Consider the following 14,226-nt stretch of genomic DNA (forward strand, 5'->3'; position numbering starts at 1 on the left):
TTCAATGCAGGCTTTGACCAGTCTCCATAAGCCCATTTTTGTACATGAGATCAGAGCCATGTCGTCAGCTTATAAAAGTAAAGGGACGTCCACCGATCGTAGTTCGGGGCAATGCGAGTCAAGCTTTGATAAGATGGGGGCCAAATCATTGATGAAAAGGATGAACAGAGTGGGTGCCAGCACACAACCCTGCTTGACACCCTTGTTGATCGGGATTGGAGCTGAAAGGTCACCTTGTGGGGATAATTTCACTTGAGAGGAAGTGTTTAGGTGTAGGACACGAATTAGTTCTAGTAATCTTTTGTCAAGTCCTATCCCTTTTCCAGATGTCGACCAGCACTCCCAGACTGAGCACATCATAGTGGAGTGTAATGAAGGGTCGATCATCATGCTCTTTCTGTCCTGGGCTACGTTGGTTTTCTGGCCCTCACCAGCTTCACAGTCGCTTTTCTAGCCCAAAAACTGCCAGATACTTTCAATGAAGCCAAATTCATCACCTTCAGCATGCTGGTCTTCTGCAGTGTGTGGATCTCCTTCATTCCTGCTTACCTGAGCACCAAAGGGAAAGACGTGGTGGCCGTGGAGGTCTTTGCCATCTTGGCCTCCAACACTGGCCACCTGACTTGCATTTTTCTCCCTAAATGCTATGTTACTGTTCTAAAACCAGATCTCAACTCCAAGCAGCTGCTAACAGAGAAAAGAAGTAATTAAATCCGATTCCAAGATGATAGTTGTTTTGCATGTTTTTCTCTCTCTCTGTTTCCACACAGCAAGAATACTAGAGCACAGCATATCACATTTTTAACTCAGTCCAGATTCTTTGGGATGGAATGTATACGGTGGGATGAGAAATCATTTCAGAAGCAATAGTTGCATCTCCTTGGTAGCTATCCAAGGATAATGATAATAACGCAGGACAAAGACACAACCCAGAAGTCAATGTTGAAACAAGGAAATACAAAGTTCATATAAAGACATGATACTAAGGCAGCACAGGATCACCAAAAGAACCCAAAGGTTTCCATCCTCTAAGAGCAGAATCTTCCTCCAAGAAGTCCTTCTTTCACATGAACAACAATTTTTCTGAGTAGAGGAAGGGAATTTTTGTAGTCCAAACTATTGGAAATTTTCTATAGTTCTGAGGTTTTTTTTTTCCAATCTTCGATATTTCTGGTCATGATCCAATAACCAAATTTCTTCTGAGCATTATAAAGTGCTGCTTCTCAGTACTTTTACTACAGTACACTTATAGTATACTTAAATCGGGCCCTTTTCTTTCAATGTTCATCATCTAGATCTCAATCATAATGATCTCTAGGTTGATGCATTAGACCAGAATAAGCACCCAACACTGCTGCACTGGTGGGGTCACTGGGTCGGAAAGAGAGAAATTGCGATATGCCTTCTGTGGTATCATGAAGAGGTGTGGAAGGTGCATACTGCATCGGCTGACACCCTCAGGGGGATGGAACCACTAGTGGCCGACGTTTTGGAAACCTTTTAGACTCTCCGTATTTATGAATAATAGCATCAAGTTATATGGGATTTAAATGTTCTATATGGGAATAGTAATTGCATGCAGAACATAAATGGAACAAACCATGTTGAATTATCTGCATTCTATCACACATTGGGCCATTTAACCCCCCAAAAGAAAACACAACTGCCTTATGCAACAAAAAGTGAATTTGCTGAACTCAAAACTCACCAATAACACTGATAGTTCCAAGAACCAATGATGTGTTATTGTGACACAGCAGGCAACCAAAAAGGTGCACAAATGCAGAGATGGACAAAACCAGTGCAACTTGACTTCAGTCAAGTTATGAGTCTCCACCCCCTTTAACTTGACTCGAAAAGGAGCCCAAACAAGTGGACTTTCCGAGTTGCCTAGAGCATTCTGGGGACTCTAAAAGACTCAAGTCCTGACTTTTTAGGTAAAAAAGGCAACTGCAGCTCTGTGGACAAAAATGGAGCTGCTGCCAGGGTCTGTGTGTGTATGTTGGAGTTCTCATTTGATACTCCCCTGGTATCCCCATCCCATCTGTAAACAAGGTGGGAGGGGGTGGAACAAAGTGTGTGAGAGTGGGGACAGAAGCGGTGAGAGGCAGGAGGGTCACATGCAGCAGCTGGCAGGTTTACCAGTACGACCCACTCCTTTGCAGCTTGACTCAGAAGTACTTCCACTGTGGCCAGTCATTCAATGAGTCTGCTGAAACCATGCCATTTCTTCTGGATGACTATCAACCACCACTACCCTTGGCCAACTTGGGCCAACTACCCTTCCCATACTTGTTAGGGGAAAAACCATCCAATGATTACCAGTTCCTTCAGAGATGGACAAGAAAGCCTGCTCCCACCTCCCCTGCTTCTCAGTGCAAAACCAAAACATTAACCCTTCCCTGTCTCCTGGCTGGAATTTCCCTGCAGACTTAAGGCAGACTCAATTCTGCATGCGTGGGGACTCATTTTCAAGTCAGTGGCCTGGACTCAAGTACAGAGCCAGAGTAAATAATACCTGATGTTTCAATGATGCCAAGCTGGTCACTTTTAGTATGCTGACGTTCTGCAGTGTGTGGATCTCATTCATTCCCACCTACTTAAGCACCAAAGGGAAATACATGGTCGCTGTACCTGGGGCATTTGCCCCTTTTAGGCAGATCTGCTACTGCTAGGAGTTGAAAGTAGGTCTTGAAAATCATGCAAAACAATGTGGAAAAAAATGGGCTCAGTTGCAATTGGAAAATTTCATGCACATCAGTTACAATTGCAATGTAAAGAAATGATTATAACAGTGACCTATCCTTATTCTGCCTTACCCCTCGAGTTAGAAAGGATTAACATGTACTAAAACACACAGATAGACCACAGATTCAATAATAATTATGCAATCACTATAATAATAATAATAATAATAATAATAAACTATGCAATCACAGCAACCCACATCTAGAACGTCCTTGTAATTGACCCTTCCTCTCTGCCCCAGTCATAAAGCAGAGGGCAACACCCAAAAACATCTGTCCAAGAGTTCAAGTTTGAAGTGAAGTGAGTGAACTTTGTCATAACCAAGCATGGACCTTGCTAGAGGCTTCTATCAGTGCTTTGACTGCTGTCATGGCAGCCTAAGAAATTCGACAATGTGGTACTGTAAATGTCATGCATGCCTGGGTTTTACAGAGTCTTAGTTTATAGATTTGGAAAAGTCAACTACCTAAAACACTGTAGGATTGTGGAGCTCAACGTCTTAGCTGAATCCACCAATACAAAACCTGAGAAGGCACCAAAGTCCAGTTGCATGGATTCACTCATTAGTCTTTGAATGTACTTCTGCAAACTTCCATCTAGCATTTTTCTGTCTTCCATAATCAGTATTAAAAAAAAAATCCACAGAATGCTCACAGAAGGCTAAACTCCAGATCTGTGGACAAAAATGAAGCTGCTGCCAGGATGTGTGTATATGTTGGAATTCTCATTTAATACTCCCCTGATGTCCCCATCATATCTGTAAACAAGGTGGGAGGAGTGGAGCAAACTGTGAGTGCGCAGACAGAAGTGGCACGAGGGAGGAGGGTCACATGCAGCAGCGGGCAGGCTTACCAGTATGACCCACTCCTTTGCAGCTCTACTCATAAGTAGTTTCATTGTGACCAGTCATTCAATGAGCCTGCTGAAACCATGCCATGACTCCTGGATGGCTATGAATTACCACCACCACCACCCATGTTGCTTTCTTCCCCCTTTTCCAGGGGAAAAACCTTCTTCCAATTATCACTGGTTCCTTTAGAGATGGACAAGAGAGCCCACCTGCCTCCCCCCAGCTCCTTCTCAATGCAAAACCAAGACATTAAGTCTTCCCTGCCTCCCGGCTGGAAGGGCCCTGCTGCTTACCTGGTCTGAATGATGGCCCCACAATGCCTTTCATGCCTCAAAAAAAGTAAGCAAGCACACCCAGACAGAGACACTTGATTCTGCCTGCGTGGGGACTCGTTTCCGAGTCAGTGGCCTCAGACCCGAGTCAGTGCCAGAGTAAATAATATATACCACTAAAGTCATAGCATGGGGTGGCTGCTTTGCCTTCTTTTTTCATTTTTTTAATAAGTAAAAGAGCAGTTGGAGGACCTGGCAATTGGAGCAGAACTTTGAGGATGTGGCCACAGTTCTTTAGAACTTTGCTCTGGCTTACTCCTGATCTCACTGCTATACAATATTCCAGTGGTTGCAAACTTTTTACAGGCCCTAGAGGCTGCTGTCTGATTTATAAACACTAAGGTGTGTGGCTATAATGGTGGTTGGGCAGCAGTGCCCCCCCCCCAATTTGCAGTTTGTTTAACCCTTGATGAACAATCTGCCCTGTTAGTTTTGCAACCGAACAAAAATGGGGTCATGTCCCACTGGTGGGTTTCAGACTCACAGTTTGGGAACTGCTGCATGATTTGAAACAGAACGATGTTTGCCTTGACAAACCATTTGGTGCTTCTTTCTGTTTAAATTTTCACATAGGGGCATGATGGGAAGTGTAACCATATGTCCTAAAGTCCTAAAGACCCCACCCCACCCTCCACCATTATTCTACTTTGTTAAATGTTGCCCCACTGCTATTGAAAAAACACCATGTTTTATGTGTACACCATGTATAATATGATTTGGCCCACCTGTGTAACATTCCCTTAACAGTTTTATTTACCATAGAGTAGCTGATCTGTAATGTGGGGTGAAATCTGAACTGGAATCACAGCAAAGGCAACACACATCTCACATCTCACCATGATCTAAGTACAGACTGCGCTCCGTAAAATTGCATACCGTTTGATCTTCATAAACATGTATGTTTTTCATTTCACAAAGACAATCAGGGAGCTGTTTAGGTACTCTGTAATTATCCAGAATACTGTCATTTCCTTCCTTGTGCAGTTGGTAAGAAATACATCCATATTTCAAAAGGAGTTGGATATATCCTGAACTGTATCAGTGCCCCATGGTGGAACAGAGATCACCAAGCATCTCTTCTTTGGAGAAATATTTTAGGAGGAATCTCTGTGGGCACATATGCTGCTTCCATGTGGCTCCAGAGTGAGGCTCTAGCGAGGTGCCTGCTATAGATATATCATTGTAGCTGGAACTGTAGTTCAGGATGCAGACATTCAGATGCAACTGGGTTAGACATGCATTTGCAGCCCTGTGGTTGTTTTTGCTCTTCTTGCTGCTGCTTCTCCCTTCACTTGTCTGTTGGGAGGATGTGCCCAGTAAATGTGAATTTGAAGAAAGCTATGGGGATACTAGGCTAGGTGATGCTGTCATTGGTGGGGTCTTATCTCTTATACGTCCTGTACACACTGCAATCAATTTTCAGAGACTACCAGCAATGGAGGGAGTCAATTTCACGTAAGTTATTTCTTGTTTGGTACCCATCATGCTTTTTGAAATATGAAGACTAGGGATCAAACAACTGCATTGGGGTGATATTTCAACAGGTGCAGCTTGTTGGGAAGAACAGTTTGGGGATGGGGCTGTGCCATGGCCAGGAAGGGAGCGGAGAGCATTGAAAGCAGCTCTGTTTATATCCTACCCCTTTCCTGGCCACAGACTACCTACATATGTCCACTTGGACTTGCACCAGCAAAATCATAGGCACAGTAGGTGCATTGTAGCAGCTAAGACTTGCTTCAGGACAAAGGAAGAAATGTTCCCTTACCTAAACATTTTTGTTCTGCTCAGATGAACAACTCCATTCCTGCACCCCTCTTTCTTACACCTATTTAGTTTTGTTTCCTTTTCTAATTGTACTTGGAATGAGCTTTTCACTGTAGAAGTGTATATCCAATAGCAGGGGAGTCATTGTCCCCTAAAATCGAGTGCTGTGTGATTCAGCACTAAAAACGACATTGTTCTTGACACTGATTGGCCAGAATGCACTGCTCACAATGACAACAGCTGTCAGTCATGCCCAGGATGAACAACACTGTAGTAAAACCCTCAAGGAAATGCTATTGCAGATGGAATTACTGTACACGTACATGTGATGCACATGAGATACAAGGGAGGGCACCAAGATGCAGGTCTCCTGTTGTCTTATTTATTATTATTATTCATTATTTATTGGACTTGTAATCCGCCTTTGTCCCCAAAGGGCACCCAAGGCGGGTGTGTCTTGTGTGCTCCCTGAGGCATCTGGTAGGGCACTGTGAGATACAGGAAGCTGGACTTGATGGGTCTATGGCCTGATCCAGCAGGGCTCTTCGTATGCTCTTATGTTCTTATGATAGACCTTATTTCTGCCTCAATGTCAATCTAATTTCAGAATAGGGTACAAACATTATCAGCATGTCCTGGCCTTCATTTTTGCCATTCATGAGATCAACAGGAATCCCAACCTCTTGCCCAACATGACCTTGGGCTTTAAAATCTATGACAACTTTTTTGAAGGAATGGCCACATATAAGTCCATCCTGGATCTACTTTTCAAACAGCAAAGGAATGAGCCCAATTACAAGTGTGGTAAGAAAGGTGATGTCTTGACTGTCATTGGGGGATTCATGGTAGAGTATGTCATCCAAATGGCCAACATTCTTAGCCGCTACAAGTTTCCACAGGTATGTACATTCAGATGCATGAATGGGTGGCATAAAACTGCTCTTCACTTCGTATATTATTTTGGACTTTATCAGTGAATCCCCTTTTTTTAGCTTGAAAAGAATTGCAAAGGGGCAATGCAATGCAATAAGTAAATTTTTTTTTCAAAAGAAGTGACCATTTGAGGAGGTTCTTGAGATCTCAGTTGTATAGGAGGACATAAAATGACTGACCAGCAACCCAGGTGTGGGCAGAGAGACCTTCAGCTCAAAATAATAATAATAATAATAATAATAATAATAATAATAATAATAATAATAATAATAATAATAATAGTGTTTATATGCCGCCTTTCTTGGTCATCAGATTTCTCCTCAGACTTTAATTCAAGCCAGTTTGCATAGTAAGGTTTTCTAAACCCCCGTCAGAATTTTTATAAAAGGATAGCCTCATTACTAAGAAAGCCTCATTAAAAGAAAACCTCATTACAGTTGAATTCCTTCCCAGTCTGGCCTCCCTCTGGCTGCTTCGCCTCCCATGCAACTTGATAGCAACTCCTCTCTGTCACAGATGGTCAACTAGTTATCAGCATGTCGACAGCTCTCAGATACATCTGGTTGTTTCAAACTGGTGTCCTCAGATCTTCAGGCACACATGGCAGCAGCTCTACCACTGAGCCAGACCTCCTGCACAAAATATGTCTTTCAGTATATAAAACTCAGTTTTGTTTCCCAAGAAAATGTGTCATAAATACAGCCCATTATATAAACTGTTCTTCAGCTTAAGCACACCAATCTTGTTGCACTGATTTCAACACTGCTTAGTCATGTCTCATATTCTGGGGATACAAACCAGATATAAAAGGTGATTTTATTCTTTAAAAAAAATGGAAACTTGAAGCTCAGTCAAAACAATAGCTTGGTCTGAATCAAATACATTACCCATTTCAGGACATTAAGTGATGGCTTGTGGACATGGTGAAAGCAAATGTAACAAATTCAGAGCACAACCCTATTGCATGTCTACAAGTCTCCCTATGTTCAATGGGGCTTACTCCCAGGAAAGCATGTTTAGTGTTGCAGACTTGCTATAAATTCTAGGCGGGAATGTCCAAAGACACATTGTTCAGTATGCTTAAAGTATCATCGATAAGCAAAAGTCTGGACTGTAATAAACACTTTGGTATGGAAAACAGTGGTTAATTTTCAAACCTGTTGTGAGCCATGTTTCCCCCTGCTAGATTACCTATGGAACATATGAGATACCAGTCACAAGAAATAATTTTCCTTTTATATACTGGATGGCAATAAGGGAAGGTACTCTGCACACCGGAATCGTCCAGCTACTGCTGCATTTCCAATGGACTTGGATTGGTCTCATTGTTTCAGAGGATGACAGTGGAGAAGGCTTTCTGCAGAGACTGACCCCATTGCTGGCCCGGAACAGCATTTGTGTTGCCTTCTTAGAAAGGACTGTCATTTTCAAGGATCTTAATTTCGACGCCAATAAAAATACAGTCAAGCACAATATATTAAGTATACACTCCAAACTTTTGTCCATGACAGCCAATGTTGTTGTTGTTAACGGGGACAATCAGACTCTGTTGCCATTGGTAGTCGTTTTACATACTGCTGAATTTCACCGTAGAGCTGTTATAGGGAAAGTTTGGATCACACCACCTCAGTGGGATTTCACCAGCGAAATTGAGGACTGCTGTGCAAAAACATTCCATGGGACTTTGTGTTTCACAACCTCCACAAGGCCCGTGCCAGGATTCCAGGACTTCCTTCAGACTCTAAAGCCTGATAAGTCACTCACACGTTTTCTCTGCCTTTTCTACAAATTTGCATTCGGGTGTTGCAGTGATGTGAAAATTAAAACTTGTAAACACTGTAGGGGAAAGGAGAAACTGGAGAGCCTGCCTCAGTCTCTGTTTGAAATGGAGATGAGTGATCAGAGCTACCGCATTTACAATGCTCTCTATGCTGTAGCTCATGCTTTAAATGCCATATATATGCCCAGACCAAAAACAATGCTGAACAGAGATGCATCCAAACTGTTGAACATTGAACCGTGGCAGGTATATTCCTCACTGTATTGATATGGTTATGTATGATACTGCCACTAGGAAGAAACTTGCTACTGAGCAGAATGAAAAGTTCTTCCAAATGAAATTGCTGTGGATGGAATGGGTGGTGCAGGTGAAATCATGTCCCTGGGCACTTGGGGTGGACACACTGCGGAAGCTAAGCAGATCTGGATCTTGCAGAACTTTGAAGACAGACAAACTGAGTATCCCAGATGCAATGCTTTAAGTTGCAAAATGAAAGAAAGGTGGAATATAAATATTTATTTAATTGTGCAAACCAGCCACTTGCATTGTTAACACAAAGCTCCCTGGAAACCTTTGAGTAGGGGAACAAATTATATACTTCAATAAGGCTCAACCAATTCAGCTTTCTATCACCAATGCAGCTGCAGTGTAGCCCCTAGGCCTCTGTGACTACCCCCAAACTGCAGGATTTAGTGCATGCCCTGTTGGCATAGCTGCATCAGTGCTAGAAAGTTGGATAGGATTGGGCCCATAGATATGGAAATGTTGGATATGATGGTGAGCTGAGAGGAGAGGAAGATGAGGAAGATCTGCCAAGCCTATTCTGTTTTTAATGAATGAATAAAATGTTCTTGTAATTTGTACATCTCAGGTTTACAGGTAACTTTTTTTTGACCGGAGGTTTGATACAATACAAGTTTATAATAAGAATGTATGAACTGTTTTCTATTTTCCATTTTTGGCCAATCTAGATGCACACTTTTCTGAAAAATGTCCACTTTAACAATGGTGCTGTCTATGAAGTCTGGTTTGCCCAGGAGGAATTGTCATCTGGACTTGATGTTGTTAATTGGGTCACTTTCCCCAATAAATCCTTCCTTAAGATTCAAGTTGGAAAGATGTCTCCAAGTCAAGAGTTTACCATCCACGATGATGCCATTGTGTGGAATAGCAGATTTAAGCAGGTTGGGCTAAAATCCTTCAGCAAGGTGACCGCCTCATTTGCCTGGGAACATGATTTTACCCACACCACCCAAGCATTCCTGAACAACTGAACATACCTGGAGTCATGCACTGCATACAGTGGTGGAGGCATGACTGAGAGACCTTTGAGATGTAAGGGTACTTATTTTTCACTTGCCTCTGCATAGGCTGCTGACAGCTTATGGGTCTTCTCATGCCTATGCCAGCTATATAATTGGTATAAGCCCAAAGAGACCCAGACAGTGGAGCAGGTTGAAAAATAGGGAATATGATCCGAAATGCAGGACTGCCATCAGAACAACCCCTTCCTTCCCTGACACACCCCGGCTCCTCCCCTGAAGTGTCCCATTATCTTCTTCACTGCCCATGGCCCACCCCTGCCGATATTGTTCAGGTCTTGTAGGAATGCTGCAAATACACCATTAGTATACATGCATAATATTAAATATCTTAATCCACTTTAATCTAAACCATGGGTGCCCAAACCCCAGCCCTGGGGCCACATGTGGCCCTCGAGGCCTCTCAGTGCAGCCCTCAGGGAACCCCCAGTCTCCAATGAGCCTCTGGCCCTCTGGAAATTTGTTGGAGCCCGCACTGGCCCGATGCAACTGCTCTCAGTGTGAGGGCGACTGTTTGACCTCTCTCATGAGCTGTGGGATGAGGGCTCCCTCTACCGCTTGCTGTTTCACATCTGTGATGCAGTAGTGGCAGCAAAGGAAAGGCCAGCCTTGCTTTGTGCAAGACCTTTTATAGGCCTTGAGCTATTGCAAGACCTTGATTCATTCATATAAGTTCATCTTTAATATATTCATTTATGTAAACTTATGTAAATTTATTCAAAATTTAAATGTAAATTAATTCTTTTCATCCCCCGACACATCCCCCGACACAGTGTCAGAGAGATGATGTGGCCCTCCTGCCAAAAACTTTGGACACCCCTGATTTAAACCCATACTGGATCATGCCTCTATGGACACAGAATAAAACTATTTTAAACATATTTGCAAGGAACATAGCATGTCATGTTGATTAAACAAATACTTACATTGAGATAAACATGGAGATAAATAACAAATAGATAGCTGGGTTTTGAGGTGGGCCCCATCTTTTAACAAGTTGAAGCCTACTGGAAAAAGAATGGCTATAGTGGGGGGCATTAAAAGAGCTTCTACTTATGTCCCTATTTTTTATTCTTAGATGTTACCCCAACAGAATCTAATTGCTATTGGACACTGGCATACATGGAGTGTGGGTAAAATGCCCTGGGGCGCCACCCCTCTGAGCCAGATGGCCCCCCTGCCACCATCCACACCCCTGCTGCCATCCTTGCCCCCTCACCACTGCTTTTGGCTGCCCTCTGAAGGCATAACGGGGGCTGCGGAGGCTACACATGTCAGATGTATAACATTTCCCAACATGCATACCATGGTAGTATCAAGTCTAATATATTTAAAATGAAGTGAAGTGAATGGAGACACGCCTGAAATTGGTTCGTGAACAACCTAATTGATCCTGAACCACAGTTAGCTGCCACCCACACCCGCACCACCATCCACACCTCCCAACTGCCATTTTCGACTGCCCTCTGGAGTCCTTCTGGAATCCGGGAAGGCGGCACAAGGTCAGCCCTCCCGAGGCCTTCTTAAAAGCCCTTCAAACTGTCACTTCTGGTTTTCTGACAAAAACAGGAAGTAATGTATAAAAGCACTTGAAGGCTGCCGGAACGCCAGCAGAGGCTACACGATGGTAAGGGGTAGCAAACACTGGGCAGGCAGCATTCTGTGGTCCTGGCCTTGGGCGGCATAGGGGCCAGGAATGTCAGTGCTACTGAACCAATTCCCTGATGAAATAAATGCATGCTAGGTTTTCTGCTAGCAGAAGGGCACATTGGGAATAAAATCTAATAATGATGTATTTCCTGTTTCATTTGGCTCTGCCCTGAGCTCTTTTGAGCCTCAGTAGGAAAAAGAAATCTCTCTACCAAAATGTGAGTATAGAACTCTCCCTGAAATCAACAGAACAGAGTCTTCAACAGGTCACTCGCAGCAGGGGAGTAATCTGTTGCTGGTCAGGTGAGCTCCTACTCTCGATAAGCTGAAGTGCACTGAAAGGGAAGGATGGTCATGGTGGTGGGCATTAAATATTCGCTTCAGTGTTTCTCCCCATTCTTTGTTCTTAGAATCTGCCTCGTTCAACCTGTGTTGAGAGCTGCCATGTTGGACACAGCAAGACGGTTCAAGAGGGGGAAGCAATCTGTTGCTATGATTGTACTCCGTGTCCTGATGACATGATGTCTAACCAGACAGGTGAATGGAAGTGCACAGATTTTCCAGGATATATTTGCAAATACTAGTCCACCCTAAAACCATAACATATGGCTTTGTATTGGCCTGCTCTTCTCCAAACACTTAAGTTTATGATGCACTGATTCTTAAAGGTAACACTGATTAGAACTGCAACAAGGGAGGCACCTTGAAAGACTTCAGAGGCAGTCCATCATACAGTTAAGTGCACTTAATCCCGCTGGTGCCTATCCCTTGCTGCATTTGGTCAATCCCCTCATACTAAACACTGGAGGGCTAACAAGGGAAAGGAGGAATTCTTGTCCAACATTTGCTTTCAACCTCCCATCATTCTTATGACTTAATAGTTCTACTGACACTCTTTGTCCTTTTCAGATGCAGTTCATTGCTTCATATGCCCAGCAGATCAGTACCCAAACAAGAACCAAGATCAGTGTATCCCCAAACGCATGGCCTTCTTAACCTACAATGAGTCCTTAGGAATCAGTTTGGTTACCTTCACTTTTTCCTTTTCAATAATGACAGTTTTGGTGATATGGATCTTTTTAAAGAATTGGAACACTCCCATTGTCAAAGCCAACAATCAAAACCTCACCTGCATTCTTCTCAGCTCCATCCTGCTTTGCTATCTTTCCTCCCTGCTCTTCATTGGTGAACCTGGAAAGGTCTCCTGCCTTCTCCGACAATCAGCTTTTGGCATCATTTTCTCTGTGGCAATTTCTTGTGTTTTGGCAAAAACCATCACTGTGGTCCTGGCATTCATGGCCACCCAGCCAGGGAACAGGATGAGGAAATGGCTGGGGAAAAAAGTGGCCCACTCCATTGTTCTTTCCTGTTCCCTCATTCAAGTGGGGATCTGCACTGTATGGCTGTCCACCTCTCCTCCTTTTCCAGATGTTGACAGGCACTCCCAGACTGAGCACATCATAGTGGAGTGTAATGAAGGGTCGATCATCATGCTCTATTCTGTCCTGGGTTACGTTGGTTTTCTGGCTCTCACCAGCTTCACAGTGGCTTTCCTTGCCCGAAAACTGCCAGATACTTTCAATGAAGCCAAATTCATCACCTTCTGCATGCTGGTCTTCTTCAGTGTGTGGGTCTCCTTCATTCCTGCTTACCTGAGCACCAAAGGGAAAGACGTTGTGGCCGTGGAGGTCTTTGCCATCTTGGCCTCCAACACTGGCCTCCTGACTTGCATTTTTCTCCCTAAATGCTATGTAATTGTTCTAAAACCAGATCTCAACTCCAAGCAGCTGCTAACAGAGAAAAGAAGTAATTAAATCCGATTCCAAGATGATAGTTGTTTTGCATGTTTTTTCTCTCTACATGTTTCCATACAGTATGAATACTGGATCACAGCATATCTCATTTTTAACTGACCTCATATCCCTTTAGAATCCATTTGGTGGGGTGAGAAATCATTTCAGAAGCAATAGTTGCATCTACTTGGAAGCTATCAAAGGATAATGTTAATATTGCAGGATAAAGACACAACACATAAATCAAAATGTTGAAACAAGGAAATACAAATTTCATATTAGAAGCATGATACTGATGCAGCACAGGTTCTTTGGGAAAGAACTCAAAGGTTTCCATTCTCTTCCAAGGATGGAAGAATCGTCTTCCAAGAAGTCCTTCCTTCACAGGAAGAACGCTTTTTCTAAGAAGAGGTAGCCTACTTAACTCTTCTTTCCCATCTCCTTTCAAATGACTTGGCCTCTTGTCTGGGTGAAGTTAAGGGACATCTGCCTCTGCTGGGCTCGCATCGAGTCCCTTTACTGTTGTATGCTGATGATGTGGTCCTGCTATCTCAATCACGTCTTGGTTTAAAACTTTTGGTTCTTAAATGTGTAGGTTACCTTACATCAAACAAACATTCCCTCAGTTTTGATAAAACTAAAATTATGATCTTTAGTGATGCTTGGAGGAAATATTCCTGGCCTTTCAGAGGAAGGCAGATTGAGCAGGTAAAATGCTTTACCCCCACACCCACAAATAAAGAGTCCAGACTTCGGCTTGGATGCAAATGGGCCACTTTATTGTGTCTTAAACTGCAGCAGGGCAATAAACTATAACCTCAAGCATGCGGGGCTATATGGGGGAAACGGTCCTAGCCGTCTGCCTCCCCCTGCGAACTCCTTGGGTGTACCGCCTGACTCGAGGCCCCAGCTGTCAATTGCCAGCCTAGGTCTTTCAACGCCACCCCCAAAGGGGGCAAGACAGTCAGACTTCAGACCAGTCAATAGAGCCTCACCGGCCTGACAGTCCAGGCAAGGGGTTCGCCTGCCTGCCTCCTGGAGCTGGTCAGGCATC

General features: G+C 43.5%; 1 protein-coding gene across 1 annotated transcript; it reads left to right on the forward strand.

The window, feature by feature from the left end:
- Positions 1-7,873: 7,873 nt before the first annotated feature.
- Positions 7,874-13,193, forward strand: LOC136652541 (vomeronasal type-2 receptor 26-like). The gene is made up of 4 exons (XM_066629480.1): positions 7,874-8,653; positions 9,379-9,591; positions 11,790-11,916; positions 12,289-13,193. Exons 1-4 carry the CDS (start codon positions 7,874-7,876, stop codon positions 13,191-13,193), a joined length of 2,025 nt encoding a protein of 674 aa, XP_066485577.1.
- Positions 13,194-14,226: the final 1,033 nt, after the last annotated feature.

Source organism: Tiliqua scincoides, chromosome 5, assembly GCF_035046505.1.
Source record: "Tiliqua scincoides isolate rTilSci1 chromosome 5, rTilSci1.hap2, whole genome shotgun sequence".
NCBI lineage: Eukaryota > Metazoa > Chordata > Lepidosauria > Squamata > Scincidae > Tiliqua > Tiliqua scincoides.

What these genes read in the sequence shown, in the direction of transcription:
- LOC136652541 (XM_066629480.1), top strand. Translation starts at nt 7,874, where the DNA reads ATGGCAATAAGGGAAGGTACTCTGCACACCGGAATCGTCCAGCTACTG. An exon ending in GGAATAGCAGATTTAAGCAG is followed by an intron (nt 9,592 to 11,789) that starts GTTGGGCTAAAA and finishes CTTTGTTCTTAG; the next exon opens with AATCTGCCTCGTTCAACCTG. An exon ending in CATGATGTCTAACCAGACAG is followed by an intron (nt 11,917 to 12,288) that starts GTGAATGGAAGT and finishes TGTCCTTTTCAG; the next exon opens with ATGCAGTTCATTGCTTCATA.